This window comes from Palaemon carinicauda, chromosome 4 (genome assembly GCF_036898095.1).
Source record: "Palaemon carinicauda isolate YSFRI2023 chromosome 4, ASM3689809v2, whole genome shotgun sequence".
NCBI classification, from domain to species: Eukaryota; Metazoa; Arthropoda; class Malacostraca; order Decapoda; family Palaemonidae; genus Palaemon; species Palaemon carinicauda.
Window position 1 is genome coordinate 46682340 of NC_090728.1, and position 16461 is coordinate 46698800.

At 34.6% G+C, this 16461-nt stretch overlaps 2 protein-coding genes across 2 annotated transcripts; both read right to left on the reverse strand.

The window, feature by feature from the left end:
• Window positions 1-2861: 2861 nt before the first annotated feature.
• LOC137639398 (uncharacterized) lies at window positions 2862-3407 on the reverse strand. The gene has a single exon (XM_068371672.1). It carries the CDS (start codon window positions 3405-3407, stop codon window positions 2862-2864), a length of 546 nt encoding a protein of 181 aa, XP_068227773.1.
• Window positions 3408-3922: 515 nt separating this feature from the next.
• Window positions 3923-4414, reverse strand: LOC137639399 (tropomyosin-like). Its single transcript, XM_068371673.1, has one exon. The coding sequence runs from the start codon at window positions 4412-4414 to the stop codon at window positions 3923-3925; it is 492 nt and encodes a 163-aa protein (XP_068227774.1).
• Between the last annotated feature and the right edge of the window lie 12047 nt (window positions 4415-16461).

Below are 16461 nucleotides of genomic sequence, written 5' to 3' on the forward strand. Positions count from 1 at the left end.
AAAAAAATAAAGTGGCAACTGCCAAAGCAGAGAAAACATTTATATCAATAGTGAATAAACAATAATTGGAGTTTTGGTAGAAAAAAAAATGGCAACTGCCAAAGCAGAGAAAACATTTATATCAATAGTGAATAAACAATAATTGGAGTTTTGGTAGAAAAAAAAATGGCAACTGCTGAAGCAGAGAAGACATTTCTATCAATAGTGAATGAACAATAATTTAAATTTTGGAGGAAAAAAAAAAAAAGCAAAGCAAACATTTATATCAATAGTGAATAAATAATCACTGGAGACCGATAGCAAAAATATATGTACAAATTGACATCTACCTAAATTTTATAAAAACCAGTGGGGCTAAACATCTGCACGACTCTAACTAATGCCTCCAGCAGGAATTTATTCCTAAATATGAATCTCTGTAACGCTGCCACAATAGGATAATCACGTCAGGGTTAGAGTCGCCTTTAATTGGGATCTGATCCTTTACAAGAATACAATCATCCCCACTATAACCATGATGGTATCCACCAGAGTATTAATATAGGAAAACAAACATAATTTAGGACCAAAATTTATTATTAATTGGCTGATAGTACCTTTCACAGTCTCTACCATAACATCACTAATTGTTCCCATATATAATATATAATATATATATATATATATATATATATATATATGTATGTATATAATATATATACATATATATATATGTATGTATATATATATACATATATATATATATGTATATATATATGTATATATATATATATATATATATATATATAGTGTATATATAAATATACTGTATATGTATATAAATACATATCTATATATATATGCATATAAATACATTTATATATATGCATATAAATACATATGTATATATATATATATATATATATATATATATATATATATATATACATATATATAAGGAGAGAGAGAGAGAGAGAGAGAGAGAGAGAGAGAGAGAGAGAGAGAGAGAGAGAGAGAGAGAGAGCAGAGAGAGAGAGAGAGAGAGACAGGTGAAAAATAACTATCACGCTTGTATAAAAGCAAATGTAAATGATCACGGAATGAATATCATGTATTTATATTCCTTCTTGTAATATTAAGGCAGTCACTGACCACACTTCATTAACATACACTCAGTCAGCTCATTTAAGATGCTAGATAATATCTAAATATATATCAGTCAATCAGTCAGTCCTTCGTAACCTACATGATGAAAAATACAAAGTGCCACTCGAAACCAAACACTTACAAAGAATAAAACAAGGAACTAATGGTAAAGGACATATACTTCGACAAATTAACTCATCACCGTATCCTCCACAAAAATCACGACAAGTTCATAATTGGCACCATCTACCAAATGTTTGTAAAGGAAACGCCTCTTTGGGTCCTCAAGACTGGATCAGTCTGCAGAAAAATACTGAACCTTATGCTATAATCAAGGGGTTTATTTGCCATAAGAGTAGATTAACCCATCAGGCCATCCTGACCCTTTAGCAGTTGATCAACTGAAAGGCGAACTTTTTGTAAAACTTAAGACAAACTTTCGGCAATTTTTAAAATAAATATTTGGTAAATTTTAAAAGAAAAAATCTATAAATTGTATGGCAAAATTTACAGAGAAATTTCCTCTTAAGTGTAACGTTAATTATTTTAAAAGAATCTTTCAGTGTAACAAGTAACCGTTTCTTAATCTAAGAAAAAATAAACTACTTCTTACGTAATTTGTTTTTGCAGAAATTACACATAGTATTAAAATTGACCCTGATACGAAGAGATAATGAGTCAACAAATTACGCAGAAAGTCGAAATAAAACGTTCTTTACTAATGCCTGGAACATTAAAATTAATACATTAAGAGGGTTATCCAAATAATATTACTTGGACTTTTACGATTTGAAAACATTACATTACACCTTTTTTTTTATCTTTTTTTTTCTAGTTTCTATCTACCTTCAGGGAATCTTGTTCAGAGGCACAGCATAATAGAAGTAGTCAGACTTGTTTGTTCTGCATTTGTTCACCTGACAAAGAAACAGTACAAGTGAATCTTTATCTAGGCACAAAGAATACAAGAACAAGTCAAGACTTCTTCCCTCTGCTGAGCCCACCTTGTAGAATATTCTTTAGGTATCTAGAATAGATTGGGAACAGCTGCCATCTTGTTTTTTTTTTCCCTGCTGCCATCTTCTTCTTGTTCTTCTTCTTCTTCTTCTTCTTTTGGATTCGTTATTTTTTTTTTTAATTGTTTAAAAAAATTTTTGATTTTTTAGTTTTTAATCTTTTTTTCTTTTTTTTTTTTTCTTTTATATATTTTCTATTTTTCTATGTTTTCCTTTCACTCCTTACTCGTCGCTATTTATTTCATCTTCCAACTGATTCATCAAATCCGCCAATTCCATAACTACTTTTTGAGTGTCACCAAGCTGTCCAGTCTTCGCCAGACTTTCCACTTCACTTTCTGTCTCCTTTCTGAGCCTTCTTTCCTGTATTAGCTCTTTATCAAGCCTTGTGCTCTCTTCTTCTCTCCTTAGAAGTTCTCTCTTTTGATGTTTCACTATATCATCAATTTCCATTGCCAATATTTCAAGCCGATCTATCTTATTTCCATCTCTTTTTCGTGCTTAAGAATTTTCGCTCCTTCCATCACAAGATTTAGCCGATCCTCTACCTCTATTTTGATTGTTTCTACCTCCTGCATGTTTTGAACATGTACACTTTCCATTTTTTCTTCGAGAATAGCTACTTGTTCCTCTTTTTCTCTTCTTAATCTCTCCTCTTCCATTAACTCCTCTTTAAGCTTTTCTTTCTCTTCTTGAACTCTTTGTGCTTCAGCATTCGTTTCAATATTTTGAATCATTAACACCTTCCAGGTTTTCTTTGAGAATAGCTATTTGTTCCTCTCTTTCTTTCCTTAGTATTTCTTCTTCCATTAGCTCTTCTTTTTCCTGTCTTTCAATAATCATCTCTAATTCTTCAAATAATTTTTCAATATTATCAACTCTAGTTTTTGCTATCAATTTATCTCTCCTAAGTTCTTCTGCTTCTTGCTTAGCTAGATTTAGCTCTTCTTCTAATACTTTTCTTACTGTCTCTGCTTTCATTAACTCCTCTTTTAGCTTTTCTTTCTCTTCTTCAACTATTTCTAGTTCTTTTGCCTGTCTTTCAATAATCATCTCTACTTCTTCAAATAATTTTTCAACATTTTCAACTCTAGTTTTTGCTATCAATTTATCTCTTCTAAGTTCTTCTGCCTCTTGCTTTGCTAGATTTAGCTCTTCTTCTAATCCTTTTCTTACTGTCTCTTCTTTCATTAACTCTTTTTTTAGCTTTTCTTTCTCTTCTTGAACTCTTTGTGCTTCAGCATTCGCTTCCATATTTTGAATCATTACACCTTCCATGTTTTCTTTGAGAATAGCTATTTGTTCCTCTCTTTCTTTCCTTAGTCTTTCTTCTTTCATTAACTCCTCTTTTAGCCTTTCTTTCTCTTCTTCAACTGTTTTTAGTTCTGTTGTCTTTCTTTCAATAATCATCTCTAATTCTTCAAATAATTTTTCAACCTTATCAACTCTAGTTTTTGCTGTCAATTTATCTCTCCTAAGTTCTTCTGCTTCTTGCCTAGCAAGATTTAGCTCTTTCTCTAATCCTTTTCTTACTGTCTCTTCTCGTTGCAATTTGGATTTAGTATCCTGCAACTCTTCATCTATTTTGAGTGTTTCTTTTTCCCAATAATCATTTGCAACTTCCTTTTCCTGTGTTTCCTCTTCAAGCTGTTGAATTTTATTGTCCTTTATCCAGTTTAGTTCCATTTCTTCACTGTCTATGTTTCATATCTTGCGTTTCCGTCCTTTTTCTCTCAATTTCGTTTTTGTTTTCTTCTTCTATCAGATGACCAATCACATCTCTAAATGTCGCATCTCTCTTCAATAGGTTTAGCTGATTTTTCTAGCCTTTTCCTGAGTATATTCTCTTCCTGTAATTCTTCCTTAGTCAACTTCAACTCTTCCTTAACTATCATTGCTTCCTTCTGCCAATATCCGATTTCCTTCTCCAATTTCTGAACTTCACTCTTCTCTACTTTTCCTTCATATTCATTTTCAATTCTTCCGTTATATTCCAGAATTTCGTCTATCATATACACTTTTTCTTGCAAACTGTCTCTAGTTTTATCCATTTCAATTACTACTGTTTCAAGTTCCTTTCGCAAGCGATCGATTTTTTCATTGCGATTCCCTTGTTCTTTTTCACAGTGGCGAATCTGAACTAGCTTTTCCTCGAGTTCCTTTGCATAGCGATCACATTTTCGCTCTAGTTGGTTGGACCTTCTTTCTTCTTCAATCAACCGGTCCTGTAACTGCTCGGTTTGCCTCGTCCTCACCCCGATCTCCTCTTTCATTCGGGCAATAGTCGAATCTCTTTCTCGTAATTTCTCCTGAAGATCTTCTATTTCCTTCTTGAAGAGATCTGTTTGGTCTTCTTTCCCGGCAAATTCTCCGTCTTCTGTTTTCCTTTCGTCAGTAGCTTTTCCAGGTTAAAACATTTTCAACCTCTCGACTCTCTGCTTGTACCCTGTTGCCTCCTCTTCATCCTTGTCCAGGTTAAGTGATTCGTTTGGAGGTGCTTGTTCACCTTCCAAAGTAACTGTCTCCTCAGATTCGTCCATTTTGCCAAGTAGAAACAGTGATCCGACGGACATGAAATTGTATAAATCATTTACAAACAGACGAGAAACTAAAGTTTCCATACTGCCGTCCACGTTGATAACGCCTAACATCTTCTGAATAATAACAAACTATACGTAATTAGTCAATGTAGCCATTGTTTTATGATGATTTTCAAAATGGTCTGTGGGTGGTATAATTTTAAAATATCTAAGTCTTCAAAGATTCTCCGGCGTCTTCAGGAAAGACTCCGAGTCCATTCTCCTAGTCGGTTTCTGAAGACTTTTCTCGTCACGCCAATTCTGCGGGAATGGATTCATTCTCTCTCTCTCTCTCTCTCTCTCTCTCTCTCTCTCTCTCTCTCTCTCTCTCTCTCTCTCTCTCTCTCTCTCTCTATTTATTTATCCCCTTCATTTTTATTCATAAAAGCGTTTTTAATAACTAATTTCAGTCGAAATTCTTTTAGTCTTCAGAACGATTTCTTTGAGAATTCCAAGAATGTTCCACGGAGCTTCAGAAGACAACACAGATCCAACAGGAGCCACTCCAAATGAAGTAGTATAAGCGAGGCTCTAGTGGTTTTTCCTGCAGGAATGGTTTTCTTCTCCGCCATCAGAAATTCTTTTTGTCTTCAGAAAACATTTGTTTGAGAATTCCAAGGTCTTTCCATTTCTTCGCAAGTCTTTGGAATGTGTAATTAAAATTCTATTGTCATATGCATACGCTAAAACCCATGCCTATGCTTATGTAATATATATATATATATATATATATATATATATATATATATATATATATATCATCAGCCATTGTTAGTCGTCAACTGCAGGACAAGGCCTCAAATTTGTCCTTCCACTCTTCTCTGTATATGGTATTTCTATTCCAGTTTATACCAGCATATTTTCTTAGCTTGTCAAACCATCAACTTCTCTTCTTTTCCCTGATTCTTTTGTGCATATATATATATATATATATATATGTGTGTGTGTGTGTATGTGTGTGTGCGTATAATGTGTATGTATGTATGTATGTGTATATATATATATATATATATATATATATATATATATATATATATATATATATATATAAATTCTCATAGTCCGCTGCAGTACAAAGGCCTCAGATATGCTTTTATTCATGCCTGGGGTTTGGTCAGTTTTCTTAATTAAGGTGGCCAGTGAGGATTGGTGATGGTGGGAGATTTTTGTATGATCACTCACACCAAATCATATGGCAATTGGTGGAATCATACTATAGTCCATTTCTTTTAGCGAGGCAGATTTGCACCGACTCGCAGCGGTGCCCTTTTAGCTCGGAAAAGTTTCCTGATCGCTGATTGGTTAGAATTATCTTGTCCAACCAATCAGCGATCAGGAAACTTTTCCGAGCTAAAAGGGCACCGCTGCGAGTCGGTGCAAATCTGCCTCGCTAAAAAAATTGACTATAGTACAGCTTTGCTGATCATAGCGAAACGCAAACATTTTCACCACATTAAGGTAACCTTCCTCAGAAATGATATATATATATATATATATACACACAGTATATATATATATATATATATGTATATATATACACATATATATTATATATATATATATGTGTATATATATATATATATATATATATATATATATATATATATATGTGTGTGTGTGTGTATATATATATATATATGTGTGTGTATATATATATGTGTGTATATATATATGTGTGTGTATATATATATATATATATATATATATATATATATATATATATATTTATATATATATAATTTATATATATATTTATATATATGTATATACATTACAAGGTCAAAGGTCAGGGTCACGATCAAGAAAAATGTCCAGTTCACGTAATCAGTCATATTATTTATTATTATTTATTATTATTATTATTATTATTATTATTATTATTATTATTATTATTATTATTATTAGCTAAACTACAACCCTAGACGGAAAAGCAGGATACTATAAGCCCAAGGGCTCTAGCAGGCCAAAATAGCCCAGTGAGGAAAGAAAAAAGGAGATAAATGAACTATATGAGAAGTAACGAACAATTGAAATAAAATATTTTAATAACAGTAACAACAATAAAACAGAGCTTTCATATAAAATATATAAAGAGATTGATGTCAGCCTTTTCAACATATAAACATTCGCTGAAACTTATGAAGTCCTACTGATTCAACTACCCGTTGAGATACTACCACTAGAGAGTTATGGGGTCTTTTGACTGGCCAGACGGTGCTATTATAGTATGCTATCTACCGTCGAATTTCTATTATAGTATGCTATCTACCGTCGAATTTCTATTATAGTATGCTATCTACCGTCGAATTTCTATCATAGTATGCTATCTACCGTCGAATTTCTACTATAGTATGGTATATACTACAAAGTATGTTATCTACCGTCAATATTAATCCTCCCGTTTGATGAGGATTATCAAACAGATTACTTACCACCAGTATGTTATCCTCATTGGACTTTAATGATATTTTAATAATATTTATTGGCAGGACAACATGGGTGCATAATTATAAGCAGTTTGTAGGGAGACTTTTTTTTTTTTACAAATTATTCAAAGCTCATCATACAACAATGTTACAAGTTGATCAAATGAAAAATCGAATATTACAAAACTGATAATCTATGAAAAATATTCAATCAAAAATTTATTCTACTACTGCTTGTAAACATATCTTGCATCAGTCTAGAAAGCAGGAATTACATCGTCGCCTTTTCTCAGAACATTCCAATTGAAACCACCACACTACACACTTCCAGACACATTAAACCAATCAGTGACAGTATTAGGTGATTTCCCAGTTAATTGTATGGTAGTATTAATTGGGGTCTCAAACAAAATTAATTGGGGTCTCATAAACCAATTCCAAAATTTCAGAAAGGGGTGGTAGATAGCAAAATCGGCGGTAGATAGCATACTATAATAGCACCGGCCAGACAGTACTACACTGGATCCTTCTCTCTGGTTACGGCGAGGATAGGCAAGGCTAGGTACGGCGAGGATAGGCAAGGCTAGGTACGGCGTGGATAGGCAAGGCTAGGTACGGCGTGGATAGGCAAGGCTAGGTACGGCGAAGATAGGCAAGGCTAGGTACGGCAAGGATAGGCAAGGCTAGGTAAGGCAAGGCTAGGTACGGCGAGGATAGGCAAAGCTAGGTACGGCGAGGATAGGCAAGGATAGGTAAGGCAAGGCTAGGTACAGCGAGGATAAGTAAGGCAAGGCTAGGTACGGCAAGGATAGGTAAGGCGAGGCTAGGTAAGGCAAGGCTAGGTAAAGCGAGGATAGGTAAGGTATGGCAAGGATAGGTAAGGTATGGCAAGGATAGGTAAGGCAAGGCAAGGATAGGTAAGGCAAGGCAAGGATAAGTAAGGCAAGGCAAGGATAAGTAAGGAAATGCAAGGATAAGTAAGGCAAGGCTAGGTACGGCAAAGATAGGTAAGGCGAGGCTAGGTAAGGCAAGGCTAGGTAAGGCAAGGCTAGGTAAAGCGAGGATAGGTAAGGTATGGCAAGGATAGGTAAGGTATGGCAAGGATAAGTAAGGCAAGGCAAGGATAAGTAAGGAAAGGCAAGGATAAGTAAGGAAAGGCAAGGATAAGTAAAGCAAGGATAAGTAAAGCAAGGATAAGTAAGGAAAGGCAAGGATAAGTAAAGCAAGGATAAGTAAAGCAAGGATAAGTAAAGCAAGGATAAGTAAGGCAAGGCTAGGTACGGCGAGGGTAGGGTAGGTAAGAGTAAGTCAGGTAAGGATAGGTTAAGGTGATGGAGGCTTAGGATAGGTACAGTAAGGGTGGGTAAGGGGGAGTGGCTTGGGTAAGGGTAGGTAAGGGTGGCTTAGGTAAGGTCAGGATGGCTTAGGTTAGGTTAGGGTAGGTTTGGTAACTGTTAACCCATAAACCATATTTTCTCAGACTGATTACATCGCTAGAAATAAATAATTTTTAGATACAGGAGTTGGCAAAACATAAATAATAGTTTGCAGTAAATTATGTCAAGTCTACATATAACAAAATATCAAAAAAATTTTATTTTGGAAACTACCTTTGTAAATTTTGGCTTTCATCATTTGGTTTAAGGTTCTCCTTTAATGTTTTTTTAAATCGTATCTAAAAATTAAAAAACTAGGCCCTATGCGAATCTGGATTCTACCTGTTATGTTGCCATAATAATAGGCAAATCAAGAACTGGTAAAATGCGAAGCAAATCATACTTGAAATACTACCTCTACTACTCAACAAAACGGACGTTTTATTACCAGGTAATAAACCTCGCCATTCTGCTTGCTTACCAGAATGCATGAAATATCACACGAGGGTGGGCTGAAGATGAATAGAAGAAAGACAGAGATGATGAAAACGGAATATGCAATGGAAGATGAAATATCACTGGAAGGAGAAAGGATTAATGAGGTTGAATCATTCAAGTATTTAGGAACTATGATCTCCAATACAGGGTCTTTAGAATTAGAGTGTAGTGAAAGATTGAAACAAAAACAATCAGAAAATGGCTAGGTTAAGTGAAATTTGGAAACTAAATCGCCTGAAATAACATAAAAATCAGACTATATATCAGTTTAGTGAGATCGGTGTTACTCTATGGACACGTGTCATGGTATGACAATGAAACAATCTCCAATATATCTAGTAGATTTGAGAACAAAGCCCTCAGAAGGATATAGGGCGTTAAATGGCAGGACAGGATTATGAAGCCAACATGTACTAGAAGTTTTCTACACGCGTTCATTCTAAATTTAGCAGTTCTGGAAATTTTCTGTACATGGTTCATTCTCGACTCATTAGTTAACATATGGAGGAGGTAATGGCCATTTCTTTGTTCTTTTCCCAGAAGTCTCCTAATATTGAAAGAGAGAGAGAGAGAGAGAGAGAGAGAGAGAGAGAGAGAGAGAGAGAGAGAGAGAGAGAGAGAGAGAGAGAGAGAGAGAGAGAGAGAGATTATCATTTTATCATTTTCTAGTTTAAGATTAGGGTAAAGATGTAAGTTTCTAGATGATACTTATAAACTAAGTACTTGGTATCAAGGTAAAATCTTGAACAATTGATCTAAAACTAATTAACATTAACAACCACATAACGAATAAATCATCTCAGAACGTAAATGATTAATATGAATATGCAACAAAAATGCATTTTGATGAATAACAATTATGTAAATCCTGAATCTTAACTAATTATGCAAGTCCAAAGGAGAATCTTACTCCGAGATGAAGAAATAGCTAAATGTGTAACGACAATTTAATCCTATTATGAAGTGGAGGGAAAAAATGCAAGTTCAACTTAAAAGGATCACTGATGCGAAAATATCCCTTAGAGGGCAATTGTGCATTTTACCCCACTTGGTAAACATGGGGGGGGGGTCAAAGGACTCACCTCATTTTGGATATAAGGTTTTTTCTCATGGTTACTTTGTACTTTGAAACATTAATTACAGAGCATATTCTATTACAATAAAAAGAACTTTTTTTTTTTTATACGAAATTTTGAGGGGACAAATTTTTTTTTTCTTTTAGCAAAGAAATCGTTTTTCTCATGATGACGAATTTTAAGGCAGAGAAGAAAGAGAAGTTTTAAAGTTGACAATTTTATTCAATACTATTTCAAGCAAAGATTAAAAGCCATAACGCAAAGCACAATAATATCAAGATTTAATTAGTTGGATTTCATGCAGATTCAGAACGGCATTTTCCGCAGTGAATTGTTAGAGGATATCCAACTTGTGTTCAGTAACTAACAAGATGATCATCGAGAAATTACAACAATGAAACTATAGTCCATTTCTTTTAGCAATGCATATTTGCACCGACTCGCGGCGGTGTCCTTTTAGCTCGGAAAAGTTTCCTGATCGCTGATTGGTTAGAATTATCTTGTCCAACCAATCAGCGATCCGGAAACTTTTCCGAGCTAAAAGGGCACCGCTACGAGTCGGTGCAAATCAGCATCGCTAAAAGAAATGGACTATAGCAATACTACTACTGTTATCACCAGAATCTAATTCCAGCTAACATCCACACTACTTTCATCCACATTGTATTTGTTTCTTCTCCCGCCTCCTCTCCTTCCTCACCCGTTTCCAAAGCAAGTTTCAGGTGTAGGTAACGAAGCCAATCTCAAGGACCAGCTGCTCCAGAGAATAAATACCACGAATGAGGCACAGGTATTAATTGACCACTCCCTCCCGAGATTAGATTCATTGCAGGTGGCGTTGGTTTAACTATTACCTCGATATCAACAGATCGAAGATACCAATTAACTTTCGATCCCCTAATCTTAAAAGAAATAAAATGAAGATTAAAACTATATTCAATATTTATTAATATTGTTGTGTCCGGCAAAATAGGATATGTTTAATCTCACTCGTTCAGACATACGTACAAAATACAACCAATACGCGCGCGCACCCACATGTTGTCTACTATATAAACATGTATTTATACATATATATATATATATATATATATATATATATATATATATATTATATATATATATTATATATATATATTATATATATATGTATGTAATATATATATATATATATATACATATATATATATATATATATATATATATATATATATATACATACATACATACTTCAACATATACAAATATAAACATAAATAAATCATTATCATCATCAGCTGTTACTAGTCCACTGTAGAACAAAGGTCTCGGACATATCCTTCCACAGACTTCTTATGCTAGTCCACGCCCGCAAACTATACAGTAATATATATATATATATATATATATATATATATAAACGGCTACCCCATAACTTATCTCTAACTCGTGTCATCAGACACTGCACACAATCATTAGGCACCAATGTAGCTAGAAGAGCAATTGATGACGCCCTTCATTGTGTAAGGAGGGGGTAATAAGGTTTTGAGGCAGTACTGGAGAGAATTCTTTGCTGGTGTATCAACAGACTAATGTTAGGGGAAGTTTTACGGTAAGGGGATTCATCCATGATTTATAAGTTAAAGGACAAATAGAGTAGTTACTATGCTGCTTCTCTGGAGTCAGCCCATCTCTATATATGGCTCTGATCCGTACTAGGGGAGCTAAGTAACTGCTTAATATATATATATATATATATATATATATATATATATATATATATATATATATATATATATATATATATATATATTTATACACAAAAAAAATTACAGTAGTCACCACTAATTTTTGGTTTCACCTTCCAACACATGGTTGAGCCGCACTTGCCGATTTATATTTTCCTCGAACTCAGAGATTTAATCTGATAATAGTTATAATAACCACGTATAATGTAACTTGCGATGAATCACCAAGATAGTTCGAGTGTAGTAGTCATAGGATAACGAAGCATTTCTTGACAGTGTAACATCACGCAGGTCTCCATTAAAAAGGTGGAAGCAATCAAGCTAATTCCCTTAATTAATGTTTACCAATAATAATCAAAAGCTTATAATGTTGCACATATAAGGAAAGTAAACTACCGTCAATTAACAACAAAGAGGAGAAGATAATTATTGTAGTTCAGAGAGCAAGGAAACCTACTACAACAATAGCAAGTTGGCATGCTGCTCTGGGGCTGGGCATGGACAGCTCACATGCAATGCACTGTAGGTATTATAGAAGCTCCTTTGCAGAATCCCTTACATATAGGTTACATCCACTTATTACCTGCGCCACCGAAGTTGGAAGGAAGTTATACTTTACCCCCTGTTTGTGCGTTTGTTGGTGTGTGTTTGTTTGTAAACAGCTTCCTGGACACAATTCTAATCGTAGAGTAATGAAACTTGCAGGGATTAACTGTTATGTAAAAAGCTGGTAATTATTAAATTTTGGAACGTTAAGGTCACGGTCAAGCAAAATGTCCATTTCACGTTGTCACAGACTTCAAACTTGGTTTATATTTGTGTATGAAAATCAACGCCAAAAAAAAATGGTCAAGCAAAATGTCCAATGCACGTAATCAGCCATAAGTTTGGACATCGTTGTCACAGACTTCAAACTTGGTTTATATTTGAGTGTACGAAAATCAACGCCAATTAATACATGTTAGGCCAAAGGTCAAGGTCGAGCAAAAGGTCGAGAAATAAGCTGCCGCGGCGTAGGTCTGCGCTCTACCTAGTACCCCTCTAGTTAGTCTTCTGTTTTACCTCCGTTCCTACTTTTTTATTATTGCTGTCCATTCTCTTTGAACTTTAGACTTCATAAAGCAATATCGGACTTTTCCCAGAGTTGCACCTAGGAGCTAAATGTCCTACACGGCCGCAGTGCTGAGCCGTATGTCCTATATTCATTACCCATATAAAATCCTAATAAATATTCAACACTAGAAACAATGACAATTTCTTTGGAGGGAAGCGTTGCCGATTGTCAAGTAATTATATTTCTCTTCTTGTATGAATTTATGCATGAAATTTGGGCCATATGGCCCAGCATTGAGGCTGGAGATGCCACTAGGGCACAGTGTGTAAATGAGTGAAAAATTTATAAGTTGATCGGCAAAGATGGAAATAAGGAACCAGGAAAGAGGCAAAGAAGAGTATAAAGTGGGAATACAAACACCCTTTAAGGATTCCAAACTGTGAATCATGCCTTTAAAAATATTCTTCTTGATATAATTTGTTTGCACATATTCAGTTCGTGGTATCAATGCAAGATCATAGCGTAATTAACTTCAGTGGAATTTTATTCTTATGAAGAGGGACTTCAATGTGCCTTAGATTATATTTCGTCCAAGATGTTACTAAGAAACAGCCATAGTTTGGCAATATACCAGATTAATGGCTGAACCAGGTAAATTAAATTTATTTGAAACTTTTACAATGTTATATATGACTGTAACACAAGATTGCCATGATAACAAACTTGGCGTTTTAGGATTATTGGGCGAGTTTTAAGCAGTCCTGATTTTCCATAGCTTTTGTCATTTGTGCTGGAATAAATGCACTTTCGATATTCTTTATTTTCTAGAGCATAAAATTTGATAGTATAATGGAGCAAGACACACATTCATACATAAGTATAAATACGTAAATGTGTCCATGAACACAAAGCACTAATGATATAAAGGTTTTTCCATTAGCTAAACACTTGTCCCAACCCAATGAAGTTTAGGCATAAAATATAAATACACACTTTATGAATGTATCTTTTGAAAAAGGAAAAGCAAATGAAACCGTCGTATGAGAAAGGCGTTGAAAAACTAACATTTTAGGTGTTAGCCTTCATGGCTGAGGACTATGAAGCGTGAAGTAGGAGAAGATGAATGGAGAAGTACTGACTTAAAAGCTAAAGATAGAGACGACTGGTAAAATCTAACCGAGGCCCTTTACGTTAATAGGTGTAGGAGGAGATGACAATGATGATGATGGTGGGGGGGGGGGAAAATAAAGCTTTGGAAACAATACACAAAACTCCTGAAGCATTGATACGATAATAACTTAAACTAATTAGAATAGAGATCGCAATGATACAGCTTTCTTCAGAATTTACTCCACTGTAACTAACGACACAAAATAAGAAAAGTAGTTTTAGATGAGAAACAGAATAACTACTAGATTCTTCATAAAAACATAACCCTGACATAAAGAGATGAAACTCTGAGAAAAAAAAACACGAATGAAAAAATGAGACATAAAATGCAATGGCCGAAAAAACATAAAATTTTTATCATCACTGTATACAAAGAAAAGCCGTGTTCATCTGCCACAGGCTCGTAAAAGAAAGTTAACACTTCTCTCCTTTTTGTTACCCTTTTCCGATCGAAAAATATTAGGTAGTAAGATGTCAGGACCCATTCAGGACCTTTGGGAAATCACCTCCTAAGCTCCCCTACGCCAACAACAGGCCGGAGACCACTTCTGTGGACCACACCTACTATTCCTCTCCTGGCTGAGCCTCTACATCTTACTATACATTCTCTCTCTCTCTCTCTCTCTCTCTCTCTCTCTCTCTCTCTCTCTCTCTCTCTCTCTCTCTCTCTCTCTCTCTCTCTCCAGGAGGGAAGAATTACCACATTTTATTAGGATAAAGTTTAATTATAATTTTGAATTTAATTTAACACTTATTAAATATTGTATGGAATTCAGATCACCCCTACATATGTTGTACCTTGCAAATTTAACTCGGTGGAATAGATAACATAACGAGTAATTCTACGTAATGAGTTAGGTTAATCAAAAACACTTACTTTAAATTTGTACGCTTCCATAACATCTCACTTATTTTTTCGATTTCCAAAAACTGATCATGATTTGTTTTTGTTAAAGATTGCCAGGCCCTTATGACCAGACACGGGCTCTTGCTAAGAAAACAGCCGTAGTTAGGCTATGATAGGACTAAGCAATGTAGAGGGGATTCACCTTAAGATTAAGATATCAGTCACGATCCTTACAGAATTACGAATAATACCAAACAATCAAAACATTAAACCTCGTAACAAAGATCTCAACACCTAAAACGCGATTATTATTATTACAAGCTAAGCTGAAACTCTAGTTGGAAAAGCCGGATGCTATAAACCCAAGGGCTCCAACAGGGAGAATAGCCCAGTGAGGAAAGGAAATAAGGAAATAAACAAACTACAAGAGAAGTAATTAACAATTAAATAATACAGTAATAAAATAAATCTCATACATAAACTATAGAAACAAGAGGAAGAGAAATAAGGCAGAATGGAGCGCCCGAGTGTACCTTTAAGCAAAAGAACTCTAGCCCAAGACATTGTAAGGCCATGGTACAGAGGCTATGACACTACCCAAGACTAAAGAACAATGGTTTGATTTTGGAGTGTACTTCCCCTAGAAGATCTGCTGATCATAGCTAAAGTGTCTTTTCTACCCTTAAAAAGATGAAAATAACCACTGAACAACTACAGTGAAGTTAACTCCTTAAGCAAAGAAGAATTGTTTGGTAATCTCAGTGTTGTCAGATGTATGGGACAGAGAAGAATATGTAAAAAATAGGCCAGACTATTAGGTGTGTGTGTTGGCAAAGGGAAAATGAGCCGTAACTAGAGAACGATCCATTGGTTTCCTGTACTCCTGAATAGTTCTTTCAGCTTTTAATTATATGCCTCATACAGATTTGACTTTTTCGACTATGTCTTTAGGTCCCGTGGCAAGTTTTATAAGGCGATAAACATAAGTTCCAAAATTAGGTAGCTCCCTTGGATTGGGAATTTGACTCTCATCTTCAGGTAAACCATAAACTGTGGAAAAATTAGCTTGAAGCATACCGAGGCTCACTTTGCACAGGTATTTTTTAGTCACCCTATGTACACACACACCATGCCCTTAAACTTCACTTCTCCATATTGATATCTAAATTGCTTCAATAGGTAGAAGACAAGCTTTTATCCTCTTTTGTTCTTTCATTCCAAAATACGAAAATATGCTTACGCAAAATTATAATTTTGGCTATTTCCTTCGGGAGTCCTTAAAAAATAAAAAGATAGGTACAGTCCTTTACAAACATCGTCATTTCCTATAATTTCCTTTACTGATAATTAAATATATATCATAACATATATGTATGCATCCACGCAATCACAGCTTCACATACCACAGGTAAATGACACACGTATCAAATCATTCGTTTCTTGCTTAGAAGTATCTTTACAAACACCTTCAAATGCCCCAGCTAAGGAACTTGAAACTTGATTTTCCAGTTCCCAGCATCATTAAAAACACTGTCCTACCTTTATCTTAACATCATAATTATGTCTG

Coding starts and splice junctions, on each gene's coding strand:
- LOC137639399 (XM_068371673.1), bottom strand. CDS start 4,414: ATGAAAGAGGAGATCGGGGTGAGGACGAGGCAAACCGAGCAGTTACAG.
- LOC137639398 (XM_068371672.1), bottom strand. CDS start 3,407: ATGATTCAAAATATGGAAGCGAATGCTGAAGCACAAAGAGTTCAAGAA.